We start from the raw sequence: 11,444 nt of genomic DNA on the forward strand, positions 1-11,444 counted from the left end.
AAAGTTTAACCGAGGCTGTCATTTATTTTAGATAGATAGAGAGTACCATGGCATACAGAGACACCCTGCAGACTCCTGGCCATCATAGCTCACTATCTAAGGACATATAAAATGGTAATGGTGCCACTGACTGTTCCACTTGGAGATTTCAGTCAAAGGTGTACAAGGACAAGATGTGAAATCCCAAAAGATTTTTGCCCCAAAAGGTAAACTCCATCAGTGATGGAACAGGAGTGTGAAGCAGTGTGCTTAGAACCAGCTCTGTAGAGTTGGGCAGAACAGGACTATCAACCCACTAGAGCCCAGGGACAGAACTCATGTGGTCAGGGCAGAAGTGGAAGCTCTGTATGCAAACCGCAATGAGCAGAAAGCAGAAGAGTAAAACTCTCCACAGAAGCTTACAGAAAAGAATCACTTCATCTGCTACACACCAAATCCCACCTGTGCACACTGCCAGCACGAGCAGTCACGGGGAGAACAAGCCCAGGGCTGCAGGAGCATCACACACCCCAAAGACAATGTGAGAAACAGCAGTGCCCTCCCGGCTGCAGAAAGGCTGCCAGGAGCTAGAATTGACCTCTGGGAGAAAGCATTCTCCTTCCTCCCCAAAGGGGCTGCCTTCTTCCTTTCAGTTCAGAGCCCAAGAAAAGGTGCTGACCCATGCCAAGTGGGGGGCAGCAGAGAAGAAAACCAAGCACTTTGCTGTCTAGATCCTGTAGCATGATGTGGAGAGAAACCAGCCCCAAACCTACAGCAGGGAAAGGAAACAGGAGATGCTGCTACACAAGAGGGTAAAGATTTGCTCTGGAAGAAGGAAACAAAGGGTGAGGAAAGAAATTGATCAAACTGATGCACAGATGATCCAAAAAGCACAGCAGCCAAATTTGGCTCTGGGGACAACAAAGGTGTTTGCAATGACTCCTCTGGGATGGCAGACAGTGCTGGGAGGTACCATATGCACATCATTTGTATTTAAAACAACACTGAGCACATCTGATGTAAGAAGCAGCTTTAGACAATTCTTCCTCTGAACTAAATCAATACACGAACCTCAAAAAAACTTTTCTGTTGCCTCACAGTTGAGGCTTCGTCATCTCCCATAAGCGCTATGGGAATGCTGCAGATCAGGTTTCCACATGCACACACACTTGCTCATCTCCTGTTCTGCTCAGAACTCTGCCATCACTGCACTGCCCTTCCTACCAGAGGTCACTGGGTGTTGGGACAGCTCCTGCAGTCCTTACACAGGAAGCAGCACCACTCCCCTGAGAAGTGCCACAGCAACAATGAGCACCAAAACCATCCACAGTGCATCACAGGAAGGAGCTGCTACCAGGTCAGGGTCTAATGTCCTGTGCCCAACTGAGAAAGGCTTCAGGTCCACAGAAGGAGAGCACTGCAAATATTAGCTACTCAAATAATTGCTAACAATGTAAATTAAGTTTCTTTATTAGAACCATGTCATCTACCTAGACTATACTTACATCCAAATTAATGTTCACTTTCAAGCTAAACAGAATACAAACTCTGAGATTTCCCTTAAGTACACAAACATTTTAAATTACCAGATCCAAACAGTGACCAACATTTTTTTTTTTTTTTAAGAAGCTCCTCATGCTTTCACAGCTCCCTGAACACATGCTTGTCACCTGAGCAACCAAACAACTTTGCAACATTTATCAATCTCAGTTTGTGTGTGCACAAAAAAACCAATGTAAAACGCCCCAACAGAGGGCTATCTAAGAAACACCAGCTACTCCCGGACCAAATACAAAAGCCTTGTGAACCTCAGACAAAAACTGGAACTGTTACCAATGAGTATCTCTGCATATTTTCAAAGAAGCAATCTCCACAATTACTGCAGTATTTTTGCAAACAATCAGAAGCATTTAAAATATTTCTAAAAACATTTGTACCAACGTGGCAAAGTGTTGAAAAATGCATTACAGCAGAAGTCAGTCGTTTTAGAAAGCATTCGAAAAGGAGAGCCCGGTTGTTCTTCTTATGCTCTGTTCTTCCCCTCTGGAGCACAAAAAACACACGCTGATGAAGCATTGCCCCTTGGATTTCAAACTTCTCATTTGAGCTCTTCATTTCTTGCAGCCGGCTCTCCCTCAGTTAAGAGATTTCAGGAAGAGCAAGAAGCGGAGAACAGCAGAGCCTCTTTGTTCCAGCAGCCTGCAACCACCCTCTTATAGATAAATAACCCACGTGTTCCCCAGCCCCTCCTGCTCCTGTTCTGCTACTGAGGGGAGGAACTTGTGAAAGTTAATAAATATGAAAATAAGTTACACCCTTCTCCCCACAAAGTAAGAAAAAGAAAAAGCCTGTTTAGGCAGATAACATAATAGAAACTCTCTTTGGATATAAACACCTAAGAGGTAAAGCGTCTGTGTGTCACGTTCAGACAGCACATTAAGCAACGTAACAAGAGTCAGCACAACACAAGTTTCAGCTGTTGGGGATGATTCTCTAGATAGGCATCTTTAATTCTAGAGTATCATGCTCTGTTTCACGTAGTTCCCTTTAAATGGTTTTAAGAGTACAAAATGGACAAAATTTAGTGCTCTCAGCTCTTCACAGAACTAATGCTCTTTTAAAGAACCCTTAGTAAACACGAGTTCTTTTCAAGTTTGAGTATGAAAAAGATGGTATAAAATATAACACACTCTCAATCTTTGTTACAAAAGGCACATTTAGGCTGATTTAAATGTGCTGAACGTTTTGTTATCAGTGTTGAAAAGAAATCGTTTAAGTGAAAAGAGCATCTGCAGGTCAGTGTAATCTGCAGTAGGTGAAGGGAGCTGCTCTGGAGATGAAAGATGAGGTTACCTTCCCGCTGATCCAATATTTTTATAAATATATAAAACCTACACAGATGAGCCTTGGAAGGGCCATCAAGACAGCAGTCTGCAGAATGAAATGTTTCAATCAGTTTCTCGGTGTGTTTTTGGCTTCTATTTCTCTGTGGATGCTGCTGCCATGGCTGGTTTTATGCCCTCACGCGTTGACTTCAGCTCTTCCAGTTCTGTGTTCAGTTTACTGATCACCCACTCCAGGGCATCCCGGCCCTGCCAAGGAAATAGCAGAGTTTAGGATTAGAACAAATACTGCACCATTGCTCATGTTTATAGTTCTTCCTCTGTCAGACATAAGATTAGTTTTAAAATTCTCCATCTTCCATGATTTGAAATGGGACTGTATTGATTATTTCTCATCTTACTGAAACTTCACTACAAAGGCATTTGAGTAATCCATGTGCAGGAGGGAAATGCAATACTGGCGTGAGCTCAGAGCAGCGCTCCTACGCAAAAAGCCTCATTCAGCAGTTCAGTTCCTGTAAGGAAGAGAACTGCTATTTTTACTGTCTGCTGCTCCCACCACCTTAAGAAGACCAGTAAATTTACAGAAGAGTCTGCATACTGTTCTCGTACTCATTAATAGAGCTGTATATGGACAGTTGTTGAGAAGATCCAGGACAAAGAAAGATAGTCTTCAAGTGCTCACTGAAATAGCAACAAATTGATTTGAACTCAAGCTAGAGTTCAAAGAGACGGCCTTGCACTGAGTTCCACTAAGCAGCATAAAGCAAGCTGATGCAAAGACTGCAGCTGCATCTTTTCTATCAAGGGACATTAGCTCTCAATGGGTAGGGCATAGCTCAAAGCCTGGCACTGATAGCCTGCGTTTCAGCAAAAGCAGTAGAATCCAGCAAAATAAGCACATCAAAAGTCTTTTGCTTTCAGAAGACCCTGTAGCAGCTGCACCTCAAGATGAGCATGTAGCCACACAACTAAGAAAATAGAGAAGCATCTCAACCAGCTGAGCACTGAGCTAATGTGGCAGGGTTTTGGTATCAGGGAGCTGCAGGGATGGCCTTTGAGCAGAGCCCAGCAGCTGCCTTCTCTCAGAGTAGTGCCAGCTCCAGCTGCCCCAAAAGGGACCTGCTGTTGGCCAGAGCTGAGACATGAGCAAGCACTGGCTTGCTTTTAGTTTCTCACTCTTCTTGTCTATTAGTAATAGGCAATAAATTACATTAATCTCCCTACACTGAGTCTGTTTTGCCTTCAACAGTAATTGGTGAGTGATGTCTCTGTCCTTATCTCAGCCCTTGAGCCTTTTTCACTGTATTTTCTCCCTTTCTTCCTTTGAGGAGTGATAGAATCGTATGGTGGAGTTCAGCTGCACATCTTGGTGAAACCACCACACAAAGTCCAAGTGGAAGATCTTGGAGTTCCACAGTCTCACAATGACAGCTTTCGCCAAAACAAACAGATGGGATCAGCCCAAGAAAATATGAAGGCTTTTTTTTTCCTAAAGAGAAGCCAAGATACCTTTATCATTCATACCTTATTAAGAGTAGGGAGTAGAAAGCATGGCAAGTAGCTGGCACCCTCTCAAGTGTAGTCTGAAGCAAGGGCTCTGAGCCCGAAGAGTCTTCAAGAGTGCAGGTGTTCCAAGTTCCTGCTGGGACTGAGGAAAAGGAGTGAACCTCCTCTCCCCTCACAGTTTTGCTCTCAACTCTGATATACTGTTTTTATTGCATGCAGGATAGGTGATATGCTGAACAAAAGCTTAATAATGTGCCCAGAGTCTATTTCTTGTGTCCCTTCCAAACCACTAAGCATGAATGAGAATCTGCACAAATAACCTTGAAAACCTCCCAAAAAAAGAAAAAGTCAAAACAAAGCCCACACATATTCTTGTGAAAATGCTTTGTGAGGGTAGAAATGTTATCCTGGAATAATACTGAAAGCCCAGGTTCAGGGTGCAAGATCTAATCTACTAAATGAAATATAGTTCTACTATGAATAAGAGTATATTTGTCTCAAGAGTCTCATCAAGCTGAGTCAAAGGCTAACTCTGGTTTTTCTTCGGATTCTTTGTATCACAGAGACTAACAGAATAAACACAAAGTCCTTACACAGAGAAAAGCCACCCACTTACCAAAACAAAGTGTTCAACCCTTGGCCAGCGCTTTAAAGCGTCCAGTATGGCTTGCTGGAAAAATTCCTTAGAAGAGTATGAGTTATTTTGTGAGCTTTTTTGCTTGTGCACCAAACTGACCGTCCCTCAGCAAGTGAATACTTGAACCATTTCTATACCCTGTGCAAGAGCTGAGAATAGCAGCGCAGCATGTGTAGCAACACCCAGACAAAAGCAGGCTACTGTGCAGCAACAAGCTGTAACTAGCCATGAAGGAGCTGAGCCCAGTGCTCCCCCAGGAACAAAGCTGGGGTGGAGGGAAGAGATCGCCTTCCTGCAAGCATATGGTGGGTATTTAGAAGTCAGGTTAAAACGTCTTCTCTTAGATGACACGCTGGCACAGAGAATTCACAAAGACAGCAATGACTTACATTGATGTAATCAGGCAAAGAAAGCTTGTCAGAAAGTCAAACAACTTTGATGTAGATAGAAAACCCTCAGTACAAAAATTCTGAGGTTCTTCTCAGGCCCTGACGATTAACCAACCCAGTCATGTCAATAAGCATATTAACTAAAATGCTAAGACAAAACTAAGTGTTCAATTAGAGTACCAAAATATTGCCTTCAGCCTTTAAGACCATCTAGGTCTGTATATTCTTCCTATACTACATGCTATAATTTGCAGCCAAGAAAAAACTTGTGATATCTGCAAGAATATCCCAGAAGGATTCTGCATTGGAAATGAAATTACAAATCTTAACAAGATGTAAAGCATTGTAGAACTACCCAGTTTAAAATAAAAACTAAGAAATCTGACAGAGGATTGTTCTATAAAGTTTCATACTGTACAACAATATCTGTAGTAAGTAGCTCATTAAGCAAGCACATTCATAACCAAGCATGCATACTCGTTTTCATTGCATGTGTTAGCAGTGTGATGGGTTCAGTACACCAGATGCTACAGGAGTAGATTTGTTTTAAGTGATTGATAAATGCTGAGCCTTTGTGGTTGACATTTTCCAGAGAAACAGCCATGAAAGCTTAGTGGAATGAGAACACAAAGCGAGCACTCATTGCATACACTGATCTCAAAGTAAGCAGTAAAAAAAATCCCTATGTTGCTAACAAAGAGAAGCAACAGAATGGATTAAAAAAAAAAAAAGGAATTTTATTAGTTGAAATAGAAGCTAATACAGGAATGACAGAGACAGGCTTCACTGGCTAGTGGAAAGAAAACCATCCACAGAAGTATCAGAAGCAACTATACTCTGTCCTCCCAGCCTTGAAGTCAGCTTTTGTCATAGTCGCATAGCTGAGGGGACACATCACTACCAAAAAGAAGACAACTAACAAAAGCAATGAAAACCACCACGGGAATCTGGTATTCTGCCAGCTTCAAACTCTGTACAGATTTCCATGGAAATTGGCAGAAGGGCAACAATATTCCTGAGACGTAAGAAAAGCAAATCCAATTTTACTATGTAAAAGATTCCCCTCGCTAGGCAATCTGTTTTAAGAAATCAATGTTACCAATTTCTGTTTCATTTTTGCGACGCCAATTCCAGCCACTGAACGATGGATTAATTCCCTCGGGTACCTGTTTCACACACTGAAATCACAGGGAGCGAAACCCAAACCCATGTTTGGAAGAAGAGCTCCCTGATGTGCCTAGCTAGCTGTAGCAATGCTTCCACTTGCAGCTGAAGCACAGGCTGTGGCCGCAGCAGGTCTGCTGCCCACTGATCTGTGTCTGACCTACTCCGTAATGAGCACGTTTGCCATTCCTGTACGTAACGTATATGAAACATACATGCAGGTTAATTCAGGACGTTCACATCACGACAACTCATGCACACATCTGCTAGAGAGCTGAAACGCTGTACCAAGAAGAATGCTGACATTACCACTAGTTAGTACAAACTGGAGATGTGGAGAACTGCTAGCTTAGAGCGCTTTCAGAATTTTGAATTATCCACTCAATAGCATCCCACCCCTGGAGTAACACAGAAAAGATTGACAACATGTGGCAAAAGATTTGTTCATTATCAGTGCAACAGTAACGCATCATCTGCCTCACCCCCACCTCTACCTCAGAGCAACATCTCAGTACTTACTCCTGCACTTCCCTGTTTCTTAAGAACAACAGTACATTTTTCAGCACCTGTCATGAAGCTGTAGAAAGCTGCTAAGGATACAGAAGTGTAGCACTGCATGCTAGGAGAGCCGGTGATAGCAGGCTGTGTTACTGGGTAGCAAAGGCAGGGCTGCCACTACTAACTCCTGCTAAGGCTCTAAAGAGACTCTTTAGTGAAACGGGCAGACAAGATGATCTCTTTTGTTTGTAAGAAGCTTGTGAGCCAATATGTTATCTGAAAATGGCAGAACAGAAGAACTTCCACTAAAAAAATTAAGCTTTCACACAGGTGGCACACAAATACATAACATTAAATGCTCCTTCTCTCAATTCAGTAGAGCTAAGCAGATTTGACAGATGAGAGGAGTGCTTTTAAGCATGCCCAGTTGACGTGGCCACTCCAACTAGGTAGTGCTGTGCTAGATTGAAGTGCAGTTGTGAGCCAGGGTCCAGACTACCATTGCAGGAACAGAAAACAAATGCTCACACAGACCTTTACAAGGAAACTGAATGGAAGAGGATTGTAATTTAACCAAAACGCACTTCATTTATGACTGTCAAACACAGAGAGTACTCAGTTAATGTTACTCATCGGTGTCTAAAAACTGTCTGTCACTCATCCCCCAGTTTTCACCTGTTTTCCTCTGACTTTTGTAGAAGCACACGGAAGTGGCTTCCCCTTCCCTGACCTAATAGGTTCATGACTTCAGTCATGCTGGGTTACACTGCCTACGTCAAGCAGCATCTCTCCTAGGGGCAAAGGGCTGGCCAAAGCACAGGATCTCTGGCCTAACAGAAGTTGCCTGGGCCAAATTCTCAGTGTGCTGAGCCTCTCCCAGCAATGCAGAGCATATGCTCACACTTCAGTAGCACACATCCTGGCGCTAGGCAGTGATGCCTATACATCTCCATCTACTCCACTTCCTTCCAACCTCTCAACCTTCCCCAAAGAAGGAGCACAGAAAAAACTGTTTGGAAATGAGCACCCTTGAAACTCTGCCTGTGCTGAAGTTCAGCTCTGTGGCTGCAAGCCAAATAGAAAAGCAAGCGTGAGACAGAGGAGTGGGTGTAGAGTTACCTACAAAGGCCTCTGCAGACATGGCATTATTTTCAGCCAAAGGCAAAGAGACAGCTTAATAATAGATAGGAACTGGAGCAACTCACAAAGAAGCCCGGAAAATATGCTGGCATCAACTGCTAAACCCAGATTTAAAAGGAGGAAAAGGAAGCTACATCCATCCACTACCAGCACTAACTGCAGCATACAGGTGGCTAGTGTTTAAAAATGTACTTTGAAAAACCAAGACAAAACAAACTTATGTGTCTGGGATGTGTAGCTGTAGCGTGCACATATAGAGGTTGGTTTGTTCTGATGTGCAGTTCTAGGTGGAGAACTAAGATTTAAGAGTGAAACCTTCTCATCCTTTGGTAAATTACGTTCTACTTCCTGAGGTACTAGATAAAGTCAGTTGGAATTCTGTGCACAAAGTTTGAAGAAATTAAATATAGTACTCAGCACACATGCTTGACAATTACTATTTTAACAAAAGGAAAGGTATGGTGGAGAGAGAGACAAAAAACTGAAGAAAATGTACCTTTCTGGCATTAGAAGATATTGTGTTTGCCATTAAGCTTTCCAAATAACTGCTCAAGCTAATGCCTTTGACAGTAATAATTGCTTCTTGAGTTAGCACAGTTCTGTAAGAGAATAAAGAGAAGTTAAAACTTACACTGAATTTGCCTACCATATTTTCTCCTATACACGAAAAAGCATACAAATATCCTTACTTACTTTTCAGGGTTTTCAGGATGAGGTGTGTAAACCAGTCTCTCATCAACAGACACCAAGTTTGTAAGGGTAATCTTAAAGAGAAAAAAAGATGTGAAATTCTCACATCCCATCTTTCACTTTTGTACTACTGACAGCACTGTTAAGTAGCAGAGCACTCAATTTAAAGGCAAAGACAAAGCAGCAGATGCAGAGCATAAAACCCAGAACACAGTCAATAAAAAGACCTATAAAGGGCGATGCATATTGTCGTATCATAGATGTAATTGTATCAAAGTTCCTATTAACAGTAAACTGCACAAACAGCTTTCCATTTGCTCTCTTTTAAATGTCAAACCATATCTGATTTATGGCATGCAATTCAGAACGGCTCTTTAAGACCAAGACCACTATGACATTATTCTGAGTGTACCAACAATTAATAGCAAGGAAAGCAAACACCTTTTGTACAAAGACAAGGCTCTCTCCCATACAGACAACTCTAGTTCAAATCTCAGAGTTGCAAGTTCCCAGGATAGCAAAACACAGCATAATACTTCACTTACACTCGTGGAGAAAAAGGCATTTCAGACTAAAACTTTTGTTGCAAACAGTGGTGTAAAGACAAACATGTTATTTGCTTTAAAGTTGAAACATCACGTGCATCCTGACAAACAGTCTTATATTAAGAAGAGAATCACAAATCCTTGATCCCAAAGCATTCCTGGGAAGAAGGAAGAAAAATAAAAAGGGACCTAGAAATTGCCTCCTTCTGTTGAAAGATGTAAACTCATTGCCACATTGTTAAGAAAGACAAAATATTTAATCTCCATCACTAATTACCAGAAGCTTCTTAAGCTGTCACTCACATTAGTTGAGCAAAGCTCCATCTTTTTTTCCACTGGATCCACCACAGAATGTTCCTCAATGTAAGTCAGAGTTCTACTTGTTCCTAAAATCTGAAAGTGAAGAAAGGCAAAAAATAAAAAAAATAAAAATTAAAAAGTTAAGTACAATTCAAAAACACAAAACCACTGCTATCTGTGGCAAGACTACAGGGTGCTATGTTGCATTAGTGATACAGTGACACAGACCAGCTCAGAAGGCATGCACAGACAGGCTGCATATCACAGCCTACAATGCATTCTTGCTATGCACCACACTGATTACAGCTTACGTGATATTTGTGGATGGCACTCCCAATAAATCAAGTTTTACTTGGAACTCAGTGCCAGTGCACATGACGACACACAAATGCATCACACCCTGAGTAAACCATACCGCTTTTACAATACTTGGCAATCCCCACTCTGTGCTGAGCAGACGGTGGCTGTGCAGCCTCCCCCGGTTGTCAAGGCTTCTGTCGAGGACATCTACTCCTACTACACACGGGTTCATTGGGTTGGGGTATTTTCTCATAGCAGCTTTGATCACTGTATCCCAGGGGTGCCTGGAGAAAGAAGAGGAGACAATTATTTATGACTAGTTTGGATTTATTTGCAAGCATTCGGGAGCCCTAAATCAGGGCTCCAGCTTTCTTAACATGGCATGAGCTGTACAACTTTAGAAGCTCCCAAATATCCCTTCAGAATTAAGTGATGCTTGGAAAGACCATCGGGAAGCGTTAGTACACAAACAGGAAAACAACATATATTCCTTTATGCAGAACAAAGAAAGGAATGATTAACTCATGACTAACAGAAGTAAGGGCAAAGGGCAACAGTCACAAACTGCTACATGTGACGTTCCAATTAGCTATATAAAAAACATAGCATTAGGGTGGATGACCACAGAATTTGCTTTATCTCCATCCATCTCCAAACTCAATTGACAAAGAAACCCCACAGTTAAGTGAGCCCTGCTCTGAGAGGGAAGCTGGAATAGGCGGTCGCCAGAAGTCCATTCCAATTTAAATTCTTCTGTAATTATAAGCACACCAAATAAAGGGGAACAGAAGTAGATTAGAGTAGATTTAGAGTAGATATTAGGAAGAAATTCTGTACTGTGAGGGTGGTGAGACACCAGAACAGGTTGACAAGTGAGGCTGTGAATGTCTCCCCATCCTGAAAGCACTCAAGGCCAGGCTGGATGGGGCTGTGAGCAACCCGGTCTATGGGAGGTGTCCCTGCATATAGCAGGGGTGGGAGCTGGATGATCTTAAAGGTCCCTTCCAACCCATACCATTCTATCATTCTGTCATCGACTCTGCTGCCTTAAGCCTGTGCTTTCCCTTCTACTTCCAGCAGCTTGTTACACGCACTCTTCTCAATACGGAATTGTTTCTATTTAAAAAGTTTAGAGAGCATCAAGCTTCGGTAATCGCAAACTCCCGGGACAGGAGCAGCCCCACCACGGCAGGACGGGCGGTTCGTATCTCCTTGTGGCGGGAGCTCGTACATCTCCCGACGTAACGACCGCTCTGGCTCCAGCACAGAGCCCAAGGGAGCCAGCCGGCACACAGGACGCCTCCGCGGCCGCCGCCAGCCGCCTCGCCTCTTCTCGCCTCGCGGCTCGCTCGCAGCGGGGTAACCACAGCCGCGCTCCCTCCCCCGCCATTTACCGCCCTCTCGCCGCCCCCTACCCGAAGACGTGCTCCGAGCTCCAGATTTTCATGGC

The 11,444-nt window shown here is 43.0% G+C and overlaps 1 protein-coding gene across 2 annotated transcripts; it reads right to left on the reverse strand.

Moving 5' to 3' along the window:
* Positions 1-1,431: 1,431 nt before the first annotated feature.
* Positions 1,432-11,441, reverse strand: PRELID3A (PRELI domain containing 3A). Of its 2 annotated transcripts, XM_010708767.2 has the most exons (7): positions 11,410-11,441; positions 10,110-10,278; positions 9,698-9,787; positions 8,853-8,923; positions 8,656-8,758; positions 6,831-6,919; positions 2,988-3,071 (listed from the first exon to the last, which is right to left on the reverse strand). In XM_010708767.2, the coding sequence occupies exons 1-6, from the start codon at positions 11,439-11,441 to the stop codon at positions 6,866-6,868; spliced, it is 519 nt and encodes a 172-aa protein (XP_010707069.1). In that variant the 3' UTR covers positions 2,988-3,071; positions 6,831-6,865. The 2 variants fall into 2 exon arrangements, with proteins under 2 accessions (XP_003204991.1, XP_010707069.1); XM_003204943.4 differs by lacking the exon at positions 6,831-6,919 and having other exon boundaries at positions 1,432-3,071.
* Between the last annotated feature and the right edge of the window lie 3 nt (positions 11,442-11,444).

This window comes from Meleagris gallopavo, chromosome 3 (genome assembly GCF_000146605.3).
Source record: "Meleagris gallopavo isolate NT-WF06-2002-E0010 breed Aviagen turkey brand Nicholas breeding stock chromosome 3, Turkey_5.1, whole genome shotgun sequence".
In the NCBI taxonomy this organism is placed as follows: domain Eukaryota; kingdom Metazoa; phylum Chordata; class Aves; order Galliformes; family Phasianidae; genus Meleagris; species Meleagris gallopavo.

What these genes read in the sequence shown, in the direction of transcription:
- PRELID3A (XM_003204943.4), bottom strand. Translation starts at nt 11,441, where the DNA reads ATGAAAATCTGGAGCTCGGAGCACGTCTTCGG. An exon ending in TGGAGCTTTGCTCAACTAAT is followed by an intron (nt 8,924 to 9,697) that starts GTGAGTGACAGC and finishes TTTCTCTTTAAG; the next exon opens with ATTACCCTTACAAACTTGGT. An exon ending in CATCCTGAAAACCCTGAAAA is followed by an intron (nt 8,759 to 8,852) that starts GTAAGTAAGGAT and finishes ATTCTCTTACAG; the next exon opens with AACTGTGCTAACTCAAGAAG.